Source organism: Chiloscyllium plagiosum, unplaced genomic scaffold (assembly GCF_037043375.1).
Source record: "Chiloscyllium plagiosum isolate Xiang-an unplaced genomic scaffold, Cpla_swu_hap1 HiC_scaffold_14, whole genome shotgun sequence".
In the NCBI taxonomy this organism is placed as follows: domain Eukaryota; kingdom Metazoa; phylum Chordata; class Chondrichthyes; order Orectolobiformes; family Hemiscylliidae; genus Chiloscyllium; species Chiloscyllium plagiosum.
Genome location: NW_028270152.1, coordinates 50,818,267 through 50,839,891, shown reverse-complemented (window position 1 = coordinate 50,839,891; position 21,625 = coordinate 50,818,267). Strand labels below are relative to the sequence as shown.

The window sequence follows — 21,625 nt, the reverse complement described above, 5'->3', positions numbered from 1 at the left end:
CTCTTATGACACCAAAGAAGCAAATAGCTCTAATGACGCTTTGCTGCCATATTTATCTAATGTCCCTTTTTTCCTTCTCTCATCCTAACAACCATTGGCTTGAGACATATTATCAAAGGCCTTCTAAAAGTGCATTAATATTCCTTCTATAGACTCTCATCCTGTCAGTCCATATTTTAGAAATAAAATCAGCCAGTTTGTCATAAAGAAATGTTGGCTGTCCTTATTCAACCAGTAAATTTCTAAATGCTAGCTGATTTTACATCTGTTTTTGTCCAAAGCTGACACAAGACAACTGGTCCGTAGAACCATCAATCTTGAACATTATTGTGTAATCAGTATCCTGTTCAATTCCATAATTTGCTCATTTGAGGTTCAGCTCTCAAGTGATTTATGAAACATCATTTTAACTCCTTGTTTAAGAAAAGTTCTCTTTTATGCTGTTATTTCCACTATTTAATTTTCCTTCTATCTATGCATTTCCCATTACTGGAAAAATATTTCTGTAATAGCTACATTATTCATTGAACCTTTGCAATTAAATTGTCTTCATTCTAAAATAGTTTTAGCCTTTTATGTGCATATGAAAAAGCTATACTCTTCTGACTTTTTCGCATTCGCTTTCACTTTCCACTTTTCTAATCTCTCTCTTAACCTCCCTGTTTTATTTTTCTTTTACATTCTGCATCTTGTTGGGCTCAATTTTATCAAGCCTCCCTTTTTTTAAGTTTTAGTTTTAATCTCTGTTTTTAGCCATGAGAATGTGTTCTTTGATAGACTCCCTTTTTGGCTTGTTGCAAAGTATTTATTTTGTAATCTATGCATCTTGTGCTTAGAGTGCCTACTGCTGATCTATCAACTTGTTTTTAATTTTAATTGCCCAGTTAGTTTGGACCAGATCCCTTTTCCCACTGAACTTGTGTTTTCCAGTCCAGATTTTATTTTTGACTTTGAGATCTTTTTCCAATTGTTCTCCTGTCAACTATTTACCCCAGTTCATTTTCTAAAAGTAACTCAAGTAATGGTTCTGTCCAAATTGGACAAGAAACTCACTGATCTCCAAAGCAATCATTTCACTTGTAGTATACTAATTTGATTACATTGAAGAATTCTTGGTCACTCTCGAGTTAAAATGGCTTGGAAACTGTAGCAGCAAGGTTACAGTGAATTGCTTCCAAGTGAGGTTTGGTAAACACCGATCTTCCCTTGGTCTAAATTTCCACCACTGAACTGAAAAGCAAACATTTCCTAATCATTCAATTCATTAAATATGTTTTTATTTTTACTTTTATAACAAAACTGTGTTTTTATCATTAAAATAATCAAAATTGGACTGTCAAAGTTAATATAATCAATTTGAAAATGGAAATTTATTACAGATACAGTAGTAACGAAGGTTACTACCTGCAGGATATCGTGCATGGCTCTAGGGAACTGAGCTCAACACATAGCAGCCCCTACAGAACACAGGGGAGGCAATTCCATGGAGGAAGAAGTATGCCAGCTACCCCAGTTATGACTCGTAATGCTTACAGCAGCAGTCAGTTACGGTATGTTTTCGAAGTAATTCAAAGCACTGTGAAAACTGGCAACCCACAGCATAACTAACTTGATTCAATTTGTTGAACCAACAGAGGCATTGATGAGGGTAGCACGGTTGATGACATATACAGGGCCTTTCAAAAGGAACTTCATGAAGTGCTTTAATAAACCTACTAGCAAAATTGTGACCTATTGGACTAAAGGGGCATGGGTATGCAATTGGTTAAGGGCCATAAAGCAGCAAATAGTAATGTTTTCAGACTCTAGGACCCTTGGAGGTGTTGATCACTGTTCTTTGGAGGTGTAAAAGATAGGGTTTCCATAGTCGTATCAGATTATAGGGCAGCTCTCTCATTCAAGAGAGAGATGGTGCTGGTGATTTAACCTGAGGGTTACCGCTCCTAAGGAAAGGAGAGAGGTTGAGAAGGAGTTTCTTTTTGGTGTATATTAATGACTTGAGCTTGAATATACAAGCCAAAATTCAAAGTTTGCAGAGGATATGAAACTCGATGCATGAATATTTGAGAAGTAGTGGTAGGTTTTGAGAGTAATTGGATCACTGAAGTGAGCAAATACAGGTAGGAAATTTTATACTGAAACACGTGCAACATGTGGTATTTTGTTTGGGAAATTAAGATATCCATTATAAATTAAATGGTATTATACAGACCTGAAGATGTATGCCCATGTATCTTTGAAGTTGGCAGGAAGAAATGAAAAGGCTGAGAAAACATCTGGGATTTTTGAGGTAATTAAAAGTACTGAAACAGATTACATGATTATTATCTCTGCCTCAGCTGGAGTAGTGTGGTCATTTCTGGTCATCGCAGTTTAGGAAGAATGGCAAAACCATAGAGAAGTGGAGAACAAATTTACCAAAAGAGCATCAGTTTGTCCCTTTTCAGGTGGCATGGTGTGTGGGGGAAGCTGGAATTACTCCCCTTCCAGCTGAAGAGGCTAAAGTGAGATTCAGTAAAGGTGCTCACAATTGTTAATTTAAAAAAAAAAGGGGGGGAGACTGTTTCCATTGGTATTAGGGATGGTAACCAAAGCTGTACTAACTTAAAGTAGCCAGAGATTGGGGTGAGAATTCTTGTCTATGATCGGCAACATAATGTCTGAAAGAGTAATAAAAGCTGTTTCAATAATAACTTTGGAAAAAGAATATAATGATAGTTGCAGGGGAATACTTAAAGATTTATGTGGAACTGACAGGGGAGGTCGGACTAATTTAATTGTACTTCAAAGGGTTGGCACAGACATGCTGGGTTGAGAGGCCTTCTCTTATTCTGTAATTTTTGGAACCAATCTGGTTGGAGAACTGTCAAACATGTGCCAACACTTCTGTAAATTTTAGTTTACTGAATGCTGTTTTTCTGCAGAGTTGTTTTTCTTTGCAAAGTTTGCAACATCATTAACTATATTGCCTGTTTGTTATTTCTTTTCTGGTGGCTATTTGATAGTACAGCACTTGAGTATTGCAGAGAAAGATGCATAGTATTGAAACTTTCCATGTAGTGCTCTTAGAAATTATCATAATGGAAACAGGCCTCTGAAGAGTAACCCACCCAGACCCATTCCCATATTACTCTGCATTTCCCCTGACTAATGCACCAAACCACACATTGGGCAATTTAGCATGGCCAATTCACCTAACCTGCACATCTTTGGACTGAGAGGAAGCTGGAAAGCACTTGGAGGAAACCCACACAGACACTGAGAGAATGTGCAAACTCCACATAGACAGTCGTTAGAGTCTGGAATTAAACCTGGGTCCCTGGCACTGTATGCAGCAGTGCTAACCACTGAGCCACCGTGACACCCTACTCATCAGAAGTATCATAAGAATGCCAGTGTAAATACAATGGGGAACATGCTGGGCCTACATCTATTGCCCATTACTAGATACCCTTGAAAAAGTAATGATGAGCTGCTATTGTGTGATGCATAAGTTACTTGACACTTTTCAGCTCCAGACTGCATGTTGTTGAGACCCTAGTATGTTGCAGCAGATGAAGAGCCGTGAATGGTATTGAACATTGTGCAACTGTCAGTGAGTGTATCACTTAAAATCATTAGATTCCCTATAGTGTTTGGAAGGGGCTAAGGAGCCATGGTGAATGATGTGGTGCCAGCCATGTGGGCAGCTTTGTCCTGTGTGATGTCAAGCTTCCTGAGTGATGTTTGGAGTTGCACTCATCCAGTGAGCAGTACCCCATCGTAGTACTGAGTACAGTGTGGAATCAGGCTATTCAGCCCATCAAATCAACACCGACCCTCCGAAGAGCATCCCACCGAGACTACTGGCTAAAAGTGGTTTTAAATGCTTCAGTCTCATATTTTTGTACATGTGCTAGGTCCCCCTACATTGAGGATGGAGGTATTAATTGTGCCATCTCTTACTGTAAGTTGTTTAATTGCCCATCATGGATCATGATTAGATGCAGCAAGAATGCGGAACTTGGGTCTGATTTATTGATTGTGGAATTGCATAACTTCTGTCAGTTGCACATGCTTTTGGCATGCAAGTAATCCTGTTTTTATGACTTCAGATTGGCATCCTGTTATTAGGTCGTCCTGGCTATGAGCCAGTATTGATCCCCTTACTTGACACTAATGGTAGAGTGGGGCCTATGCCAGGCCACATGGATGAGTTCCTGTTGGAATACCAGTCGACAGCTGCTGCTGGCCCACAACCCCTCATGATTGCCCAGTCTTGAGTTGCTAGATCTGTTCAAACTTTCTCTTTTATCTTGACGGGGTGGGGGGGGTGTCCTCAATGTGAAGACAAGACTTTATCTGCACAGATTTGAGGTCAGGGATGGATGCATCTGCAATGGCAGATTGGTGAGGTTGCGATCAAGTGGCTTTCACTTACGTTGGTCCCTTCACCACCTGTTGCAGACCCAGGCTAGCAGCTATATCCTTTAAGCTTTGATCGGTTATGAAGTTGCTAATCTTCACTCTGTGAAGTTGACATCCATCACTCAGAATATGTCCTGTGCTCTTGACACCCCCCACTACTTGAGGTAGTGTGGAAGATAGGGGAGCACTGATTCTTCAGCCAAGGGTGAGGTGCATGTGGGGAGGTGAGAAGGGGTGCAGTGTGGTAATCAGCAGGAGACATTACAGCCCATGTTTGACATGATGCCCTGAGATCCCATGGGTCTGGAATCAATGTTGAGAACTTCCAATGTTGCAGCTCCTTCCCAACTGCATGTCATAGTGCTGCCACCTCTGGTGTTGGTATTATCTGGGAGGTTATGTGCAAGTTATGATCCCCTGAGATTGACTGTCAGGCTGTTACTTAACTATGATCCAGCTCTCCCAGTTTTGACACTGACCACCAGATGTTAAGAAGGAGAGCTAACAGATTAACTATCTGTCCGGTTTCATTACTTTTTTTTTTGAGACTTTTAAACAGCTTGCTACAACCGAATGCTTTGTCAGGCAATTTCCAAGGCACTTAAGAATTGACCTGTGGTTCTAGACTTGCCTGGAGGAGAGCAAATCTCCTTCCATAAGGAACATTAATAAACTAAATGCATTTAATGATAATTTGCAGTGATTTCACTGACATCACTTTTTTAATTCAATTTATTTAAGCCTCAAATTTTGCCATCTGCAGTGGTGGAATTTGAACCTGGGTCGTGAAAGTATAACGTGGGTCACTGGATTACTTGTCAGGGATAATACAATTGTGCCATGCTTCTATACCAGTCAAAGTCTACTTGCCAACTAGTTAGTTCTCTCTTCACATATGGTATAAAATGTTGTTTGTTTCTCTTTATTTCAGTATCTTTGCAATGTTCTTAATTATTGCAAGATGAAAAGCATCAACAAAATGACTTGCTTCAGCAAATAGTTTGTCATTAATTCATAAGTGGAATATTTGTCAATACAGCAGTCCCTCCCTACCTGTTCCAAGACCTATCACGGATAGTAGTGAGCCCATCCATTTAAATGGGAAATGTACCTTCCTGGCAGTCCCCGGTTCTAGAGCATTCCCTGTAGTATGTTCGGGCTGCGTGTAACTGAAACCGTGGAAAGCAGACCTGCAGATACAGTGGTTGGCCTGTATTGGAATTAGGTTTCAGTATTCACTGTGGGTTTCACTGTAACATTTCTAAGGCCTGAAATATAAACTGTATTAGATCTCTCTTCATTTTTGTTTTGTTACATGCAGATCTGAGCTTTCCCCAGATCACTTTAGACAACGCAGAGGTAGCTTGGAATCCCAATCTCAACTCCTGGATGAAAATGCAAGTGAAAGGACAGTATTCCCCCTCTCTGCAGCCCAGAGGAGTTGCAGTACAGAGCTACTGGATGATGGGTCATCCTACACCAGTCAGTCCAGTACTGAGTGCTATATCACACCAAGTAAACCTCCCCAATACTACAACACTATGACGATGGGTTGCCGGTCAAGAGAAAGACGAAGACACAAGAAACCGATTATTTCCTCGGCAGCTTCAGGAAGCATGCCAAATTTAGCACCAAAAGATGGAAGGAATGGAGTTTATCAGAATTCTTATAACCAGCCTTCATCTGACTATTATATTCCAGGATATCCACCATACTGTGACTATGAGCCTTATGGATATACATTTGAAAATGACACTGAAGGTCACTATAATGTTAAAGCCCCATATAGATCATCCCATTCATATAATGCTGAACACTATAGAGATTACAGTCGGTCTTACCAAGGCGACAATGAGAGTATGCCTCAAAACCCATACGCAACACTGAGGAATGTGCGTAGGAGAGGTGCCAAGAGTGAACAAATAACCAAAAATATCCAGAAGGCCTTGGTTGCAGAAAGTTTACGTGGCTGGTATGAACGTGCCTCAACGCACAAGGATTATGGCCTGCAGGCAGGCTTAGACTCTGACAGGGGCTCACAGCAAAGTCTAGGATTTGCTTATATGCATGGTCCATTTTCCCCTACAAGTCGGGCTACGTCTTTCACATCGGGTAAGTTAAGATTTCTCTGCAGTTGTTCCTTGCTCATTAAGAATTCTGATAGTTAGTTAGTGATGCATGTTTGTAAGCTTTAGAAGTGGGGAGGCAAGGGTGAGGGGTGGGATGGTGGGTGTGGTTTGATGCAGGGATTGTATCATGGGGCAGGTAAACATGGGGTCAAGACCCTCCATCATCCTGACTTCACCCAACATAAGCCCAGGGAAGGCAAGATTAAGAGTGGCCTTCTTTCCCAGAGATCTTTAAAGGAGCTGTTGTTGTACCAGAGGCAGAAGTGGGCCACACCACATGGACAATCTGAAGGTAAACCTCAGCAGATATACCTGCATTCCGTTGGGGTGGGGTGTGATCCCCTAAGCCCAATCAAAGATTTGTTAGTGTAAGTGGGGGTACTCTTGGAATGGTGATCCTTCCTCAAATAGGTGCTCCACCATTGATCTTGCCAGTAGGGATTCATTGAAGTGCCATCACTCTTAACAGCAGCTTCATTCCAGTGGGGCACCCAGAAATCACTATGGCAGGGTTGTCTCTGATTCTCCAGTTGGTGGACAGCCCCATCATTCCAACCATTAAATTTTAGCCTTTGATTTTATTCCTGAACACTCTTTAAAAATATGGTTTCATTATTTTATGGATAATCAAAATAGTGCAAACTTAAAGTTTAGGAGAAATAAGTTAATGGAGCTCATTCCTGTATAAATTCAATTTGACTTAAGGGATTTTCTTTTTAAGAGGAACACAAATGTGATTCCATTTAGTTGTCTAATTATTTCGGGTTTTTTTGACTGAGTCCTGTTTTATTCCATAATAATTTAGCATTCATATTTTGTTTACTAGGCAAGTATTTGTTAGTGAGGATGTGACTTTTAAAGGTAGGGTGTGGTAGGTCTAAAAATGGCAATGCTAAGATAAAATAAGAATAACAGATAAACTGCCTTTTGGCATTTCCCACTCTTTCTTTTTATAGCATTGGAGGTAATAACGAAGGTAATGGTATATTCCTATACTGATGAGTCAGTGAATCTATTAAAGGTACTATGGAGAAATCCTTGCTTCGATTATAAGTGAAAAGTCTGATATGTTCACAGATTCAGTTTTGGATAGTTGTGGCTGGATGATGTGCTCTAACCTAAGTAAATTATTACCTTAAACATACATTGTTATGGTATAAACGGCATTTCAGTAGAGTTCAGTTGACAATATAGACCGGATACAATAGAAGGATTGGGCGTATTTAGAAATGTTTTTGGTGGAGTAGTAAAGCCAGTTAGAGCACATTATGTAAACCTGATATATGAATTTGATTATTCCTAATGGTAAATATGATTGGGTGATTTGAACTTTGGTCCACAGTAAGTTGAATTGTGTAATTTGTGTGTTTGGGTCTGGTTGATTACTTAGTGAGCCAAATGTTTAATATTATACAAGACAAATTAAAGCATCATTAGTAAATATGCAACTATGTGATTTAAAAAATTCTTATTCATTTAAAATCCCAGTCTCTTCAGCGACAAGTACAGGAACTTGGCGGAGCCAGTTAACTGTAGGCCATCAGGACTATGATCATGGAACTTATACAAGTTCGTTCACTAACTCCTACAGCAATACTACATTACACAGCAGGTGAGTTCAGCAGCAACCGTGGAAAAATGAGTTTGACTGTTTCGCTTCTTAAAGCTGAAAGTTGTAATCTGTTTGCAGAATTAGAGTTTGCAGAAATTAAACTCCTGTTTATGGGTGCTTCCTGTATATTCCAGCAATTATTTTTGAAACTTAGTTACTTGTTCTTCCACTTGAACAAGTATCAGTGAAAGAAAAGGAACACATCAACTTAAAGAAACCTGCAGTTTGCAGGTCACATGGGGTGAATAGCTGAATGAGGAATAGTACCATAAGCATTGGTTTTGACAGTTGGCATTTCTCCACCTTACCCATTAAAGTTTAGAGATTTCTGTAAAGAGAATTTTAAATTACATAACTGAGGGGTTAATATAGAATCCTCCCAAAAGTCAAGGTCCGTTCTAACCAACTCCTTGAAAATCTTTTCAAATGTAACTATAAAGAAAAGGGAGAATTATGTTCAAAAGGCTTTGTTGTGCAATAAGCATAAGTTGTTGCATTCAAACAAACTGCTCTTACTGTTACGAATTGCTTATTGATTGAAATGCTGTTTTGCAGTTGGAATAGACCTCGGATTTTGCATTATAAATGGGCCAGGCTTTTCTTTCTGTAAGAGTTCTGGCTTAGTTCCACGAGAAGTGAACTTTTTACCTTTTTATGTCAGCTGACCTTTTACAGGGAGGTACATGGCCTTTTGGTCAGTGCTTCCCTATTCCAGCAACGTAGCTTTGAACAGTAACGTGATAATGTGGAGAATTGAACCTGTATAGTGATGTAGTATTATGTAGTGATTAGTGTTGAGAGAACAAAGTATCAATGGGCCCACTGCTGCCTGTGATTCTGTACCCTTGTTTAAATTAACACTTGCAAGGGAGGAGCAAAAGAAATGAAGAAAATAATCTCGCGATTCACTTCTTACTTTGCTTGTCGGTCATTTTCTTGTAGGCGTAGCTCCTTCCAGTGTCTTGATGATCCTTTTTCTACTGAGTACCACCATTTCCCTGCTGTTGGCACTACTCCTACCAGATACTCATCTGCCTCCTCCTCCTCTTCCACTTCCTCTTCCTCTTTTTCATCCACTTCATCCACTCCCACTTTTCCTTACAAAGAGAAGGAATGTTTCACTAAGTGTACTGACTGCAGCCAACATCGTATCTACAGAAATGAGATATTCATTAAATACCCATACGCAAAATGTAGTCCGCGGTAGTAAGTATTCTCGCGTGTTTTTGTGTGTGATGGTTGGTGACTCTTGGTGTTTACGCTTGCTAACAAAGCTTGAGGTTAGCTGAGCTGCTTTCTATGTAATGTTTCTTTGATGTAAAGTTTATAAACTTAAGAGCAATACCTTCATGTTGCGTTACTGCTTCAACAAATAGTCAACAGTTGTGGAACTCGAAACAAAATTTTGAAACGGACGGTCTAAAAATCGAGCATTCCTCAGAATATTGATTGCACTTTAATTCTAAGAGCTCCAAATGTTTAATTGAAGTCCACATGGCAATATATGTGCAGCTGAAAAATATTAAAGTTTCAAATTTTGTTTCTTTATTAATATATTTATATCTACATGCTAAATTATTGCAGTGTTATTTGGCATTAATATCTTCTCTCCTATTTTGTCTTTCATCGAATTTTTAAAAATACCACCAAAAAGGTTTTGCCCCAATATTCTAGTCAGTGAAGTGCACAACTGAGTTGTACAAATTCCCTTCAGGATTGTGTTGAAGAACTATTTTAGTTTCTCAGTTGACCTCTTGTGTTCCTGGTCTGGGGAAAGGGAAAATAAGACCACTCTCAGCTTTTGTTCTTAATATTCAGGTCTCTGAGGATAATGCTGGACTCAGTATATTGTAATTGATGGGCCCATAACCTGAAAGACTCATACATAGGCTTGCATGACTGAAACTGTGTACTTGATTGAAGTGTGGGAGGTATATGTAGAACAATGTCTCATCAAGAAAGGAAAGATTGTGGGTGGATGTGGCTGTTGGGGAATGGTTCAAATGTTCTGATACTCTGAAATTACTCAGTGGAGTAAAGTTTGAATATAGAAGGAGTCTTCAAAGTAAGTTGCTCCACCCAATCTCCTTTATTTCCCACCAACGTTCCCAGTCCCTCCCCGTCCCTACACCGCGCGCCCCCCCCCCCCCCCCCCCCCCCCAGAAAAATCATAAAGCTGAATTTTGTTTTCATGTAAAACACAAAGCAATTTGCTGGGGGCATTAAACAAAATTTTGGCACCAAGCCATGTTTTAAAGTTATTGGAGCAATATTTCAGCATCATTCAGCTTTAAAGAAGAATGAATCACTAATGGCCTGTACCATGAAATGACTTTTGCAATCACCAATGATTACTCAATCTTTTTTTCAAAAAAAATTAACTGAGACTGAAAAAGACACCATGCTATGCAATGCACCTTTGAGCAGTTTATTAATGAGTTAAATGTGAATAGCCGTAGGTAGTTTGAGAGTCAACATGATGGATTTCTATGTTAAAAAAGCACCAATATTTAGTAACAGCATTATCCTGATTATAAACCAGAGTTGTCTTTATAATATATAAATTTAAAATTTAATCTAACTTGACTTCTGGCTGAATTTGAAGTATCCCTTGAAGTTATAAATATTGCATCCAATTAAATTATTTTCTTGTCAAAACTTTAAGAAATTCTAGTTTGTTTAAAATCCATTTCAATTGTTCTTGCATCACTGCAGCATTAAAGATAATTGAAGAGTTGTGGTACCATCAGCATTTAATAATTTCTGGTGGAACTATTAATAGGATCATAATGATAAGGACACTTTAGCCCATCCACTGTTTGTGTTTTATTTAGTTATGTTAATGTTTGCATGAGAATTTGAGAAATTCTAAATTTTAAGAACTAAATAATGCTATAATACTTGACCTCAAAAGTGAAAGAAATGAAAGGGTTTTACCATCGGGCTTTTTTTGTGCAGGAGATGCAGGTTATCCGTTGTATTGGGTCAATAGATTTTCTTGATTCAAATATGAAAGAACGGACAGGATAGTAAATAAAGCATTTGGCTTTTCTGCCTTTATTGGTCAGGGTATTGAGTACAGGAGTTGGGAGGTCATGTTGCAGCTGTACAGGACATTGGTTAGGCCACTGTTAGAATATTGCATGTAATTCTGGTCTCCTTCCTATCTGAAGGATGTTGTGCAACTTTAAAGGGTTCAGCAAAGGTTTGCAAGGATGTTGCCAGGATTGGAGGATTTGAGCTGTAGGGAGAAGCTGATTTCCCTGGAGCTTTGGAGGCTGATAGGTGACCTCAGAGATTTATAAAATCAAGGGCATGGACAGGGTGATTAGATAAGTTTTTTTTTTACAGGGTAGGGGAGTCCAAAACTGGAGCACATAGGTTTAAGTTGAGAGGTGAAGAGTTTAAAAAAGACCCAAGGGGCAACTTCTTCACGCAGAGGGTGGTGCGTATATGGAATGAACTGCCAGAGGAAGTGGTGGAGGCTGGTACAATTAAAGGCATCTGGACGGGTACATGAATAGAAAGGGTTTAAAAGGCCAAATGCTGGCAAAATGGGCGAGATTTATTTAGGATACTGGGTTAACATGGATGAGTTGGACCAAAGGGTCTATTTCCGTGCTATACAGCTCCATGACTCTTATGTCCCTGTGACCTTCATGCAATAGACTTGATTAAACCAAATGCAGCTTTTTTAAAAAGCTATAATTTGCAAATTGTGGTTAAACTAAATTGGCATTTTCTGAAATACATATCGTTTTTAGATGAATATTGCAGTTCTTTTCTAACTTTTCTTTCAAAATATTTACCAGAGCTTACCCAGAGCAAATATTCTCAGACAGTGGAGACACAAGCCAGCTGGAAGGTGACGTGTATTCTGAAGAGCAAGTGTTGTTATGGCATGAAGACTCTAAGCCTGGAACTCTGGTTTAATTGATTGCTGGTTGACTTTCAACCTTCATTGTTTAACATATGGATAACTTACTCTGTGTGCCTTGTATCTTTCTCAATCTGTTCAAAATGGTTGATTTCTACCAAGGGAATCATTCTTGGACCATTTCTGTTTGTTGAAAGTACTGTACCTGAATGCTGGGAAGCTTATCCTGACAAGATTGTGCAGGAAGAGTGAAAGTTTAAATTCCACAGGTTACAGTTTCTTAAAGGTTTGCTTTAAATTGGTAACTGTATGTTATAAAGAAGGAAGTCCTTTTAAGTGGATTACTTTGTATTTAAATCTTAAACATGGAAGGATGGCACTTGGATTTTTTTTAAACTGTGAATGCACTTTTCAAAGACTGATTTGATAAAATTGGATGCTCTTCATTGTTCAGTGAACTTGGGAGTAAAATGCATAGACAAAAGGTTGAAGGACAGAGCAGGGTAGTAAGAGAATTCGTATGCTTTGGAAGTCTAAGGGTACTTTGCATATTATTAAATGAAGGATGTCATATATTTTGATGGCAAGGAACTGTTGACTCTGATTACTTGAATAGAGTTTAGTGGGCTTATGAGTTTTTAAATGAATAGTTGGAATTAGGACCAGACAAAGGTAGGCAATGCATTTTAGATATTTTTCCTAGCTAGAAAAAACATAAAGGATTATGCATTCATGTTTTTGAAAATGCTTTGATAATTTAACTTAACAGTAGTGCTTTCAAATGGCTTTTTAATTTGTGGGGGAGAAGAGTTATTGGACCAATTGAGGCTAATGGCAATCATTACTGGATCATATTGAATGCCAAATATAACAAATCATGAAAATATGCATCAAAGATATCTATCACAATATGTTTCAAATAAGGAGCACATGACTTGAGAGGCAATTGCCAAAATAGAAAAGAAAAACATGGTTTTTGAAGAAAATAAAAAGCACAATTCTGGTTTTGACTGTCAAGATGATAGTGCAAACTGGTTAAAGCAGAGCATTATGACTATTAGCCCATCCTGAATTCTGGATTTTTGATCATCTTGGCTAGGCACATTTGGTGCAATTCCTGTAACTCAGGTACAATACTATTCTCCTGATCCACCTAGATATATTAACTTGTTTCAAAAGGTATCAGAGTTTTTGACAATGATATATAACAAAGCACTGTGGTTGATGAAAGCGACAAATGACAAACTCCACCAAGACTCGCAGGTAAATAAGCGAGAAGGTAATTACTGAGAAGTGTAGACCAGTGCACCCTTTAAGTTCAATCTTTTAAATTGTCGGAAGGACTTAGCTGAACCATGTTGTGTGAAGTAATGGTATTACAGGAATTTCTGTCCCATTCCCAGAAAGAGGAAGGTGAAAAATAACCCATGATGCAGACTCCTGAAATTTGATAGTCAACTTATTCTGGAATACGCAAGGTAATGAGCTCACAAGCTTCCAATGATTTACGCTAGAGTCAAATAGCTTGCCAACATTCATCGTCAAATTTCACTTTGAAGAATAGGTGCCAGGAGACTGGCACCTAGGAGTGCCAGTAGCCATGGAACTGTATGCTAAGCATGAGTCACCACTTACAAGAAGGGAAGGGAGAGAGCCAAAATAATTGGCTATTGCCCTTCTCATGCGGACTGCTATTCAAGCTATAGTTACCATGGTGAGGTTTGAAGGGACTGGTTTCAAAGTTCATCTCAAAAGAACAGTGCAAAAACAAAAGCATGTAAACAAGATAGAAAGCCTCAACACACTGTCTTTCACAGCCAGAAAGGTGAATCTGTTAAGAAAATGTTTCCTTTCTAAAAGCAAAAGTGCTCATGAGGCTAACACTACCTCACTATTTCCTTGGAAAGTACATGCATTTACCAGTTCTGAGCCTGGGGATGTTTTTAATATGGCATTTACAATAATGAATTTTAAAACTTGGTGTGTTGAAGACCTGGCAAAGTGTATTCCAAGTTCTAACTGGTGAATGTGTGCTTGCCATGCTGGAATCCATGGAAAGGTGCTGTCATTTCCTTTTTTTTTAAGCAAGGGGAGAAAATGTTGCAGTTTTGTTTATTATGTAAAGTTTCTGAATGACACTTTTTGTGAACATTTTTATTATTTTTTTTCAAAGCATGTAATATATAGTAAACTAATTTGGTAAGCTGGTTCTTAGTCATTTTTTTATTCTTGAGAAAAAGTTCCAATTCATGTGGGAATTTGGAAACAAAGCTTTTAACTTATTCTTTTGCATATTTGTACAGCTTTACCCAGAGAGAAACTTTTGTGTATGCCTTTACATAGTACTCCTGTCTTCCTTCCTACTATAAAAAAATGTGCTTTTAAAAACAGGAGGCAAACAAATAAAGCATATGTTTCCTGTGTGTATTTTTTTGTAACTCTACACAGCTCGACATCAGTGCTGCAATATCTTTATTTTTTTCAATAAATCAACTTTTCCCCCATATTGTGAATATTTTAATTGTTTTATGTGCATTCTTTTATATAATCATGAACTTGTTTGCAATGAAGGACATTTTCTTGAACTTGTACTCTGGTACTATTTTAATGTTAATCTGAATTGGATGTTTTTTTCTAACATTTTTTTATATTTTCCATGGATATTTTCATTAATTTTTGAATGCTTTCCTAGTTTCTGTTCTGTTCTTGTCCCTTTTTTTGCCTTGTCTTCTATCTTACTCTGTCAATTCTCATTCACTATTTGAATAAAAAAAAACTGAGATGATGATCCTGTGATGCAATATGATTAGCACAATTTTGCAAATAACATACACTGCTATGCAATAATTTATTGCATCTTTATTCTCTGGGAAGATTCCACACATTTGGTCAATTGAAATGGAGATTATTTTATCCTTCGGTGGGGGGGGGGGGGTGGAGGTGAATATGCATTTTAAGCAACTATAAACAGTAAGTAATTGAAGCTTATTTCAAAGGTGCTTGTCCACTACATGTGGTTATGTTGGTTGTCTTATAAGATTTTTTTAAAATGCCATTACTGCACAAGAGCAAGACAAATAGTTATTTAAGCACATAGCCCTCTGATATCTCTTACAAATGACTAGTTCTAATGTGTGAGCTTATACAGTGGGTATCAAAGATCTTATCCTCACTTGATATCAATATACACTTTTGCAATTGGGTCCCTGGATAATTAGCAGAATTTGAAACCATGCTAACTTTCCTTCACCTTTCTATAACCTTAGTTCATTGACGTCATTGGTAGCACACCAGCTGTTGTTGAGACCAGCTATGTCAGACAGGCTGGGAATTAAATTGGGGACCTATGACCCCTATAGCTTAAAGCTAACACTGGGTGGTGTCTTTACCCACAAGATCTTTCTGGGAAGAACACAGATTGATAATTGAAGCTCTGTTTATTTTAAACCTCAATATCACCAAACATATGTTGGTGAGAAGATCATTTCTAGCATTGTATTTTCCAGGGTAATTCTCTTTGTCCTTCTTGTTAAGTCCCTAATTTCTCACAAACTTTAAAAACTAAAAAAGATTGGGTAGTAAAACATGAACTCTCACTGACTTAACATTTTAGAGCATTTTTTTTCTTGCAATTTCTTGCATCCGTCTTATCCTATTCCAGCTTAAGTGAACAGATGCTCATGTTAAATCACCACTAGCTGCTCGGAGCCACATTAGAGGCTTAATCTGACCTCCATCAGATTTTTATTTCCATTAAACCTCAGAGGGGCCAATATTCCAAGCATAATGTTTTATTGTTTTATAAGATTGTTTCAGAAATGCCTTTAATTAAGATAACATGGAGGGGTTTATAGGACTGTATTCTTGTAGTCTGCCTCGCAACAGGTGTGAGCAATGTGACTGCTAAAGATTAATAGGAGGCCCAGGTTGTTGCAGGAGAGAAGGCATAACACTTAAAGACAGATACTGCTATATTTGTCTCAACAGTAATTAAACTTCTTTTAAGTCCCAGGAAAGTGTTGAGAATATTGGGTTGTGAACAATTAAGTCCAAAACTATCCACCTCCTTTCCGGAAGAGTTTAGGTCTCCAGGATGGATAATCGGTGCTTTTTTTTTCCCTGGAACTAGGGTCTATGTTGTTCATGTTACCATGGTATTGGCTTTGAGAGGAAAATAGTTTCTAGGATGCATGAATCTCAAATCTGTTTGCCACGATCAGGAAAAGCAGTACCACCTAGAGTATGAAAGTCATCATGACTCACTACAGAGCAATGCAGATGAGATTTTGGATTAGAGGTCAAATTTTTGAAAATTTGAAATGATGGAAGATTTGCCTATATTGTACTAGATGAAAACATTAGCAGGAAAATCCCTCATTTTGAATGTTGGTTCTGTGTTTACAAGCTGTCAGGATAAGAAAGGATTGAAAATTTTAATCTTTTGGGAACTGAAAATGGTACTGTAGTGGTATGTCACTGGCCTAATCCAATAATAATTTAAGTAAGTAAATCTGTCATCTTTATGGCTCCAGATCCACAGCAATGTAATTACCTCTCTATGGCCAAGCCATCAATTTGAATCATAGCATACCTACAGTCAGAGGCCATTCAGCCCATTGAGTCCGCACCAACCCTCTGAAGAGCATCACATCCTTATTGCCCTATCCCATAACTTGTACCCACCATAGCATATCCAACTAGCCTGCACACTACATCTGCACATCTTTGGACTGTGGGAGGACACCCATATAGACATGGGATGAAAATGCAAACTCCACGTAGACTGTTACCCAAGGCTGGAATTGTATCCAAGTCTCTGGTGCTATGAGGCAACAGTGCTAACTATTGAGCCACCATGCTGCCCAAGGCTATTTAGAGACTGAACAAATACTGGTCTTGAATGAATAATGAGTAGATCAAAGAAAAGTATGCCAGCATAGTGACTGTTTTTAAGTTGTTCACAAAGTACTGTAAATGGGGAAGATTGCATTCTGTAGTGTGTGATCAGTTGCTATTTTAATCAACAATGCTTTGTTTCCAAGGGTAAAGCCTCAAAAATGTAAATCTTGCCATATTGTCCTTTCAAATATCTATTAGAAGATTAAGTTTGTCTTTTTAAAGTTATATCTCTACCGGGATCTTAAAAATGTGAAGCTTTTAAGTTTCCAAGTTCAGTGTGGTATTGGCAAAGAGCAGGTTTAAAAGTTTAATCCATAATTTCAAAAGCTATGTTTGGTGAGACAGACCACAATTGTAAAAAGGAAACTGAAAAATTAAACTGACCATCTCAGTTCCTAAGGAAATCAGGACAAAAGGAGTTTGAAACTCAAAACATCTGATTCAAACTGTATGAGAGAAGACGTGGCAATCGGTGACCGTGGTGAGCCAGTGGTTTCTCACCGGCAAACTGAAGAAGGGAAGGTAGATTCAGCTACTGAGAATACGCAACCAGGTAGTTGTTTCTGTTACTTGAGGTCACATGGGTGGACTTGTGTTAGCTAGACATTTCATAAACCAATTTGAGCAAGTTCTTCAGAAATGCCATTGTTCGTAAGACCATGCCTGTGGAATTTGGATTGGTTCTGCTCTGCTGAGGATCAGATTAAATCTTAAAATAATTTAAGTTTTTTTTTTCAGAGGAAGCCTGGAGCTCTGGAGAACTTTGGCTCAGATTGACATATATGTTAGATGGACTGCTGAACTAATCATTAAGAACTGTTCTATTTAAATCTACTGTTAAATATGTAATTTATGGTCCACAATTGACTGCAATTATTCTGTTAATTTATGTTTAACTTGCAATGATTCTGGTTGGAGTAAGCTAAAATATTTAAAGTTTGCTTTGACACTTGTAAACAGAACTTTGGCTTAATTCTTTCAGAAAATAACAGGTCAAAACCTGAAGTTACTTGTCTTGATTGAGATCATAACCGTATTGATTCTGCTGATGTAGGATATGGATAAACCTGTTTTGTTCAAAGACACTTACTCATATTGCATCACAAATTGTCAACTGTCCATGAATCAAAACTATGGCATAAGCAATTGTTTTAACAAATAAATGATGCCAACTGTTAAAGGTTTTCCAACATCATGATGCAGTGGCATATGTGCTTTGTTACAATCCACAAAGAAATATTAGGTTGAATGTGCTGGTACAAGTCTGCACATTTGAGTATCTTTGGTCATATTATTTGGACTCTGACAGTCCCATCAAAAGATGTCTCTTTAGGTATTACATTGAATGAGCTGATAATTATTAAACAAGCTTCATTTCAATTTGAAACAGGTCTCTTTAAGTTACCATAATGATTATTTTCAGCATATGTATGAGAAAAAGCATGGTTTTCATTTTAGGTTGAATACAATGGTATCATCTTTACCAAGTAACTGACAGTCATAGAGTTGTACAGCATGGAAGCAGATCCTTCAGTCCAACTTGTACATACTAACCAGATATCCTAAACTGATCCAGTCTCATTTGCCAGCTTTGGCCCATTTCCTCTTAAACCCTTCCTATTCATGTACCCATCCAGATGCCTTGTAAATATTGTAATTGTACCCCACCTCTGGCAGCTCACTCCATAAACACACTCCCCTCTGTGTGAAAAAGTTACCCTTCAATTACCTTTTAAATCTTTACCCTCTCAATTTAAACCTATATTCTGTAGTTTTTGACTGTTCCACCTGGGAAAATGACCGTGGCTATTCACCCTATCCATGCCCCTCATGATTTAATAACCTCTTTATAAAGTCACCCCTCCACCTCTGAAAAAAGGAATAGAATAGCAATTTATTGTCCCTTGTATTTATGAAAAAACAGTGAGATGTGTAGGCACAAAAGTTGCCACAATTTGCGGAAAGATTAAGTAAGGAATGTTCTTTGATGACTGATTCTCTGCAAGTCCAAGTGTGTATCACTATAATGCATGTTTGCTGTCATAATCTGGTCAGTTGGTGGGTTTCTAGTGAATAGAAGGCACTTCCACACAAGTTATCTTTCCAGCATGGTGTATTATGAGCTGTGCCAGAAGCATTGCATACCCCACTCAATTTCCCTTCAGCCTCCAAGTATCTCACAATGTAAGATTTTAGAGTGTGAAAAACTTCAGTTATGAGGATAGATTGAAGAATTTAGCACTCCTCTCATCACAGAGGAGATCTGATAGAGGTTTTCAAAATCATGAGTGAATTTGTTAAATAATTAGGGAGAAACTGTTTCCACTCTCAAAAGATTACGAACCAAAGACTACAGACTTAATGATTTCCCAAAGGAGCAAATGTGATGCGAGGAAAAATACTTTTTCACACCTCAAGTAGCTTGGTTATGGAGAACTGCCTAGAAATGTGGTGGAGCAAATTCAGTTGAGGCATTCAAGAGTACATTGGATAGAAATAATATACAGTGGGGTGGGGATGGAGAAAGCAATAGATAGGCACTAGACATTGGACTGAATGGCCTTCTGTATCATAACTCTTCTGTTTTTCTTCTGTGATTCTTTGTAGAAAGTCTACTTTGTTTACTTCATATAATCATGGACGTCCGAAAACTTCATGTACAAGTTTTTCATCGGTTATTTAACATCCTCTTTTTAAGTCAATGTATGTCATATATTTGGATATATACAGTAACTCTAAGTAAATTGTATGGAACTCTATTTCCAGATCAGGAAAGTCACATTTTTATTATGAATCTTTACATCTAATTATGAATCTAATTATGCCAACTTAGTTAACACTCAGAACATCTGGCCGGGGGAGGAGGAGAAGTTCCATTGGCTGTTAAATTTTATTTTCTGTCATTGAGCTTTGGTTTTCAAAAAAAGGGCATTTATAGGAAGTTTTGCTTATGGATATCATCAGTGTCTGAGTAATTTAACAGGAGTCACTATTAAGGTTCATTTACTGGTTAGATGACAGAGTGCTGCTGATGTTCATGGAACCACCATTAGAAACTAGTCACCTCCTTCAAGAGAAGGTAGTATATTTGGAACTTTAAAAAGGGCCAAGTGTTTCTGTGAGTGAAGATGTACAGTAATGTCAGCAAATTTGAATACAAAAATAGATCACTATCTCACCACTTTATGTATAAAATCCCTGTTGAGCAATGTGTCATTGAGTTTTACTTTCCATATGACGTAAAATATGGACTCCTGATCTTTCAATTCCACTGTCCTTTTTCACACCTGTGACTTTAATGAATTAGGGACTTAACACTGACTTACAATGACCACAGGCATGACCTGACTATACAGGTGGCCGAGATACAAGAAACCAATGTGGCTTTGGGAAAAGATGGCCAAGTAGATATTAATATTACATCCCCACCAAGAGGCATGAAGAGGACATTATCTCCTATCAAATTTACACTATCAGGAGAAGTTTCACACATTGTGCACGATGTTTTCATCTCCAATTTCATAATCTGATAAACCAAAAAGGATCGCTGACATATGGTGAATATGCCAAGCTTGTATTTTGAGGAGGTAATTACAGCAGAGAAAGAGATGGAATTTTGACTAAAAAGAGTAGGAGAGGCAGCAAAGACCCCATGATAATACAAGTTGGAAAGAAATGTCAGCATATCAAGAATTCCAAGAATAACTGCAGTACTAGCTTGTGCTGATGGCCCAAGACAGCAACAACCCAACAGTAGTCTCAGTTTTAGACCTTATACCAAAGGACACCCTATATTTTGCCTTTCAGCATCCCAGGCAACAGCTTGTTTTAACTTTGTATGTGTACATGTGCGACCTAAGTGGTTTCAAAGGGGTCATATGCTGAATGTCACATCTTTATTGCTTTCTTTGGGATTAGCAGGATTAATAAAATTGCTCTTTCAGACAAGGGAGCCTTGCAATTGGCTGCTTATTATTTCTACTGAAAACAGTTAACTATTTTAATTGGGGAAAGATATTGACACATACTGTGTCACGAACACAAGCTTTCGTTGTGACTAACTCGGAAACGTGGAAGCCAATTCATCCCTCTTCACCTCATTACAACTTGTCTTATTTATTCAGGAATAAATTATTTAAAGAATGAAGAATGCCACACTAAAGGAACTGCGTCTTAAGTTTATCAGGTACATCTTTCGCATTCTAAGCAAGGTTTTGTTTCCAGATACTGCACACGTGTATACTATCTATAGGTACTGCAATTTTTCCTTCCTTTAATGCCATGTATCAATTAGACATGTAAAACTTAAACTTGTACAATATTGTTAGATATAAATTAACAAGCTGGGAACATTACTCCTAAGGAGTTATTCACGTAATTATTTGTTTCAGTTTGACGTTAAAGCTGCACCTAGAGCCTAATTACTGCTGGGGCCATATGATTCCAGAGAATTTCACTGAATGCTTATTTAGATTGCAATAAACATAAAACAAGACCATCTTCCTGTAATTATTTGCCAATTTAAAAATGCTGATGTACTCCTGTTTCTCACCATGTAGTGTCATTTTGTCAGTGGTCATAGAGATCTTTCTTGGTAATCCTGTGATGGCACCAGATTTCTGTCTGTTCATGGTATTATGTTTTTAGTTAAATCTGGAGTTATTCCATACGGAGGAAGTTTGCCATTGATTTAATGCCACT

At 37.9% G+C, this 21,625-nt stretch overlaps 1 protein-coding gene across 7 annotated transcripts in view; it reads left to right on the top strand.

Annotated features, from left to right (window-relative positions):
- The window catches only part of frmd4bb (FERM domain containing 4Bb), a 377,863-nt gene extending 356,518 nt beyond the window's left edge, over positions 1–21,345 (top strand). For 4 of the 7 annotated variants that reach the window (XM_087994436.1, XM_087994435.1, XM_043708328.2 and 1 more), the window contains 5 exons: positions 1,380–1,550; positions 5,729–6,519; positions 8,025–8,148; positions 9,091–9,354; positions 11,961–14,813. In XM_087994436.1, the coding sequence (XP_087850562.1) occupies positions 1,380–1,550; positions 5,729–6,519; positions 8,025–8,148; positions 9,091–9,354; position 11,961 (1,351 nt within the window). In that variant the 3' untranslated portion in view covers positions 11,962–14,813. Of the gene's footprint in view, positions 1–1,379; positions 1,551–5,728; positions 6,520–8,024; positions 8,149–9,090; positions 9,356–11,960; positions 14,814–21,048 lie in introns of those variants that run through there. The other 3 variants (XM_087994437.1, XM_043708332.2, XM_087994434.1) reach the window with 3 other exon arrangements.
- The last annotated feature ends 280 nt before the right edge of the window (positions 21,346–21,625 follow it).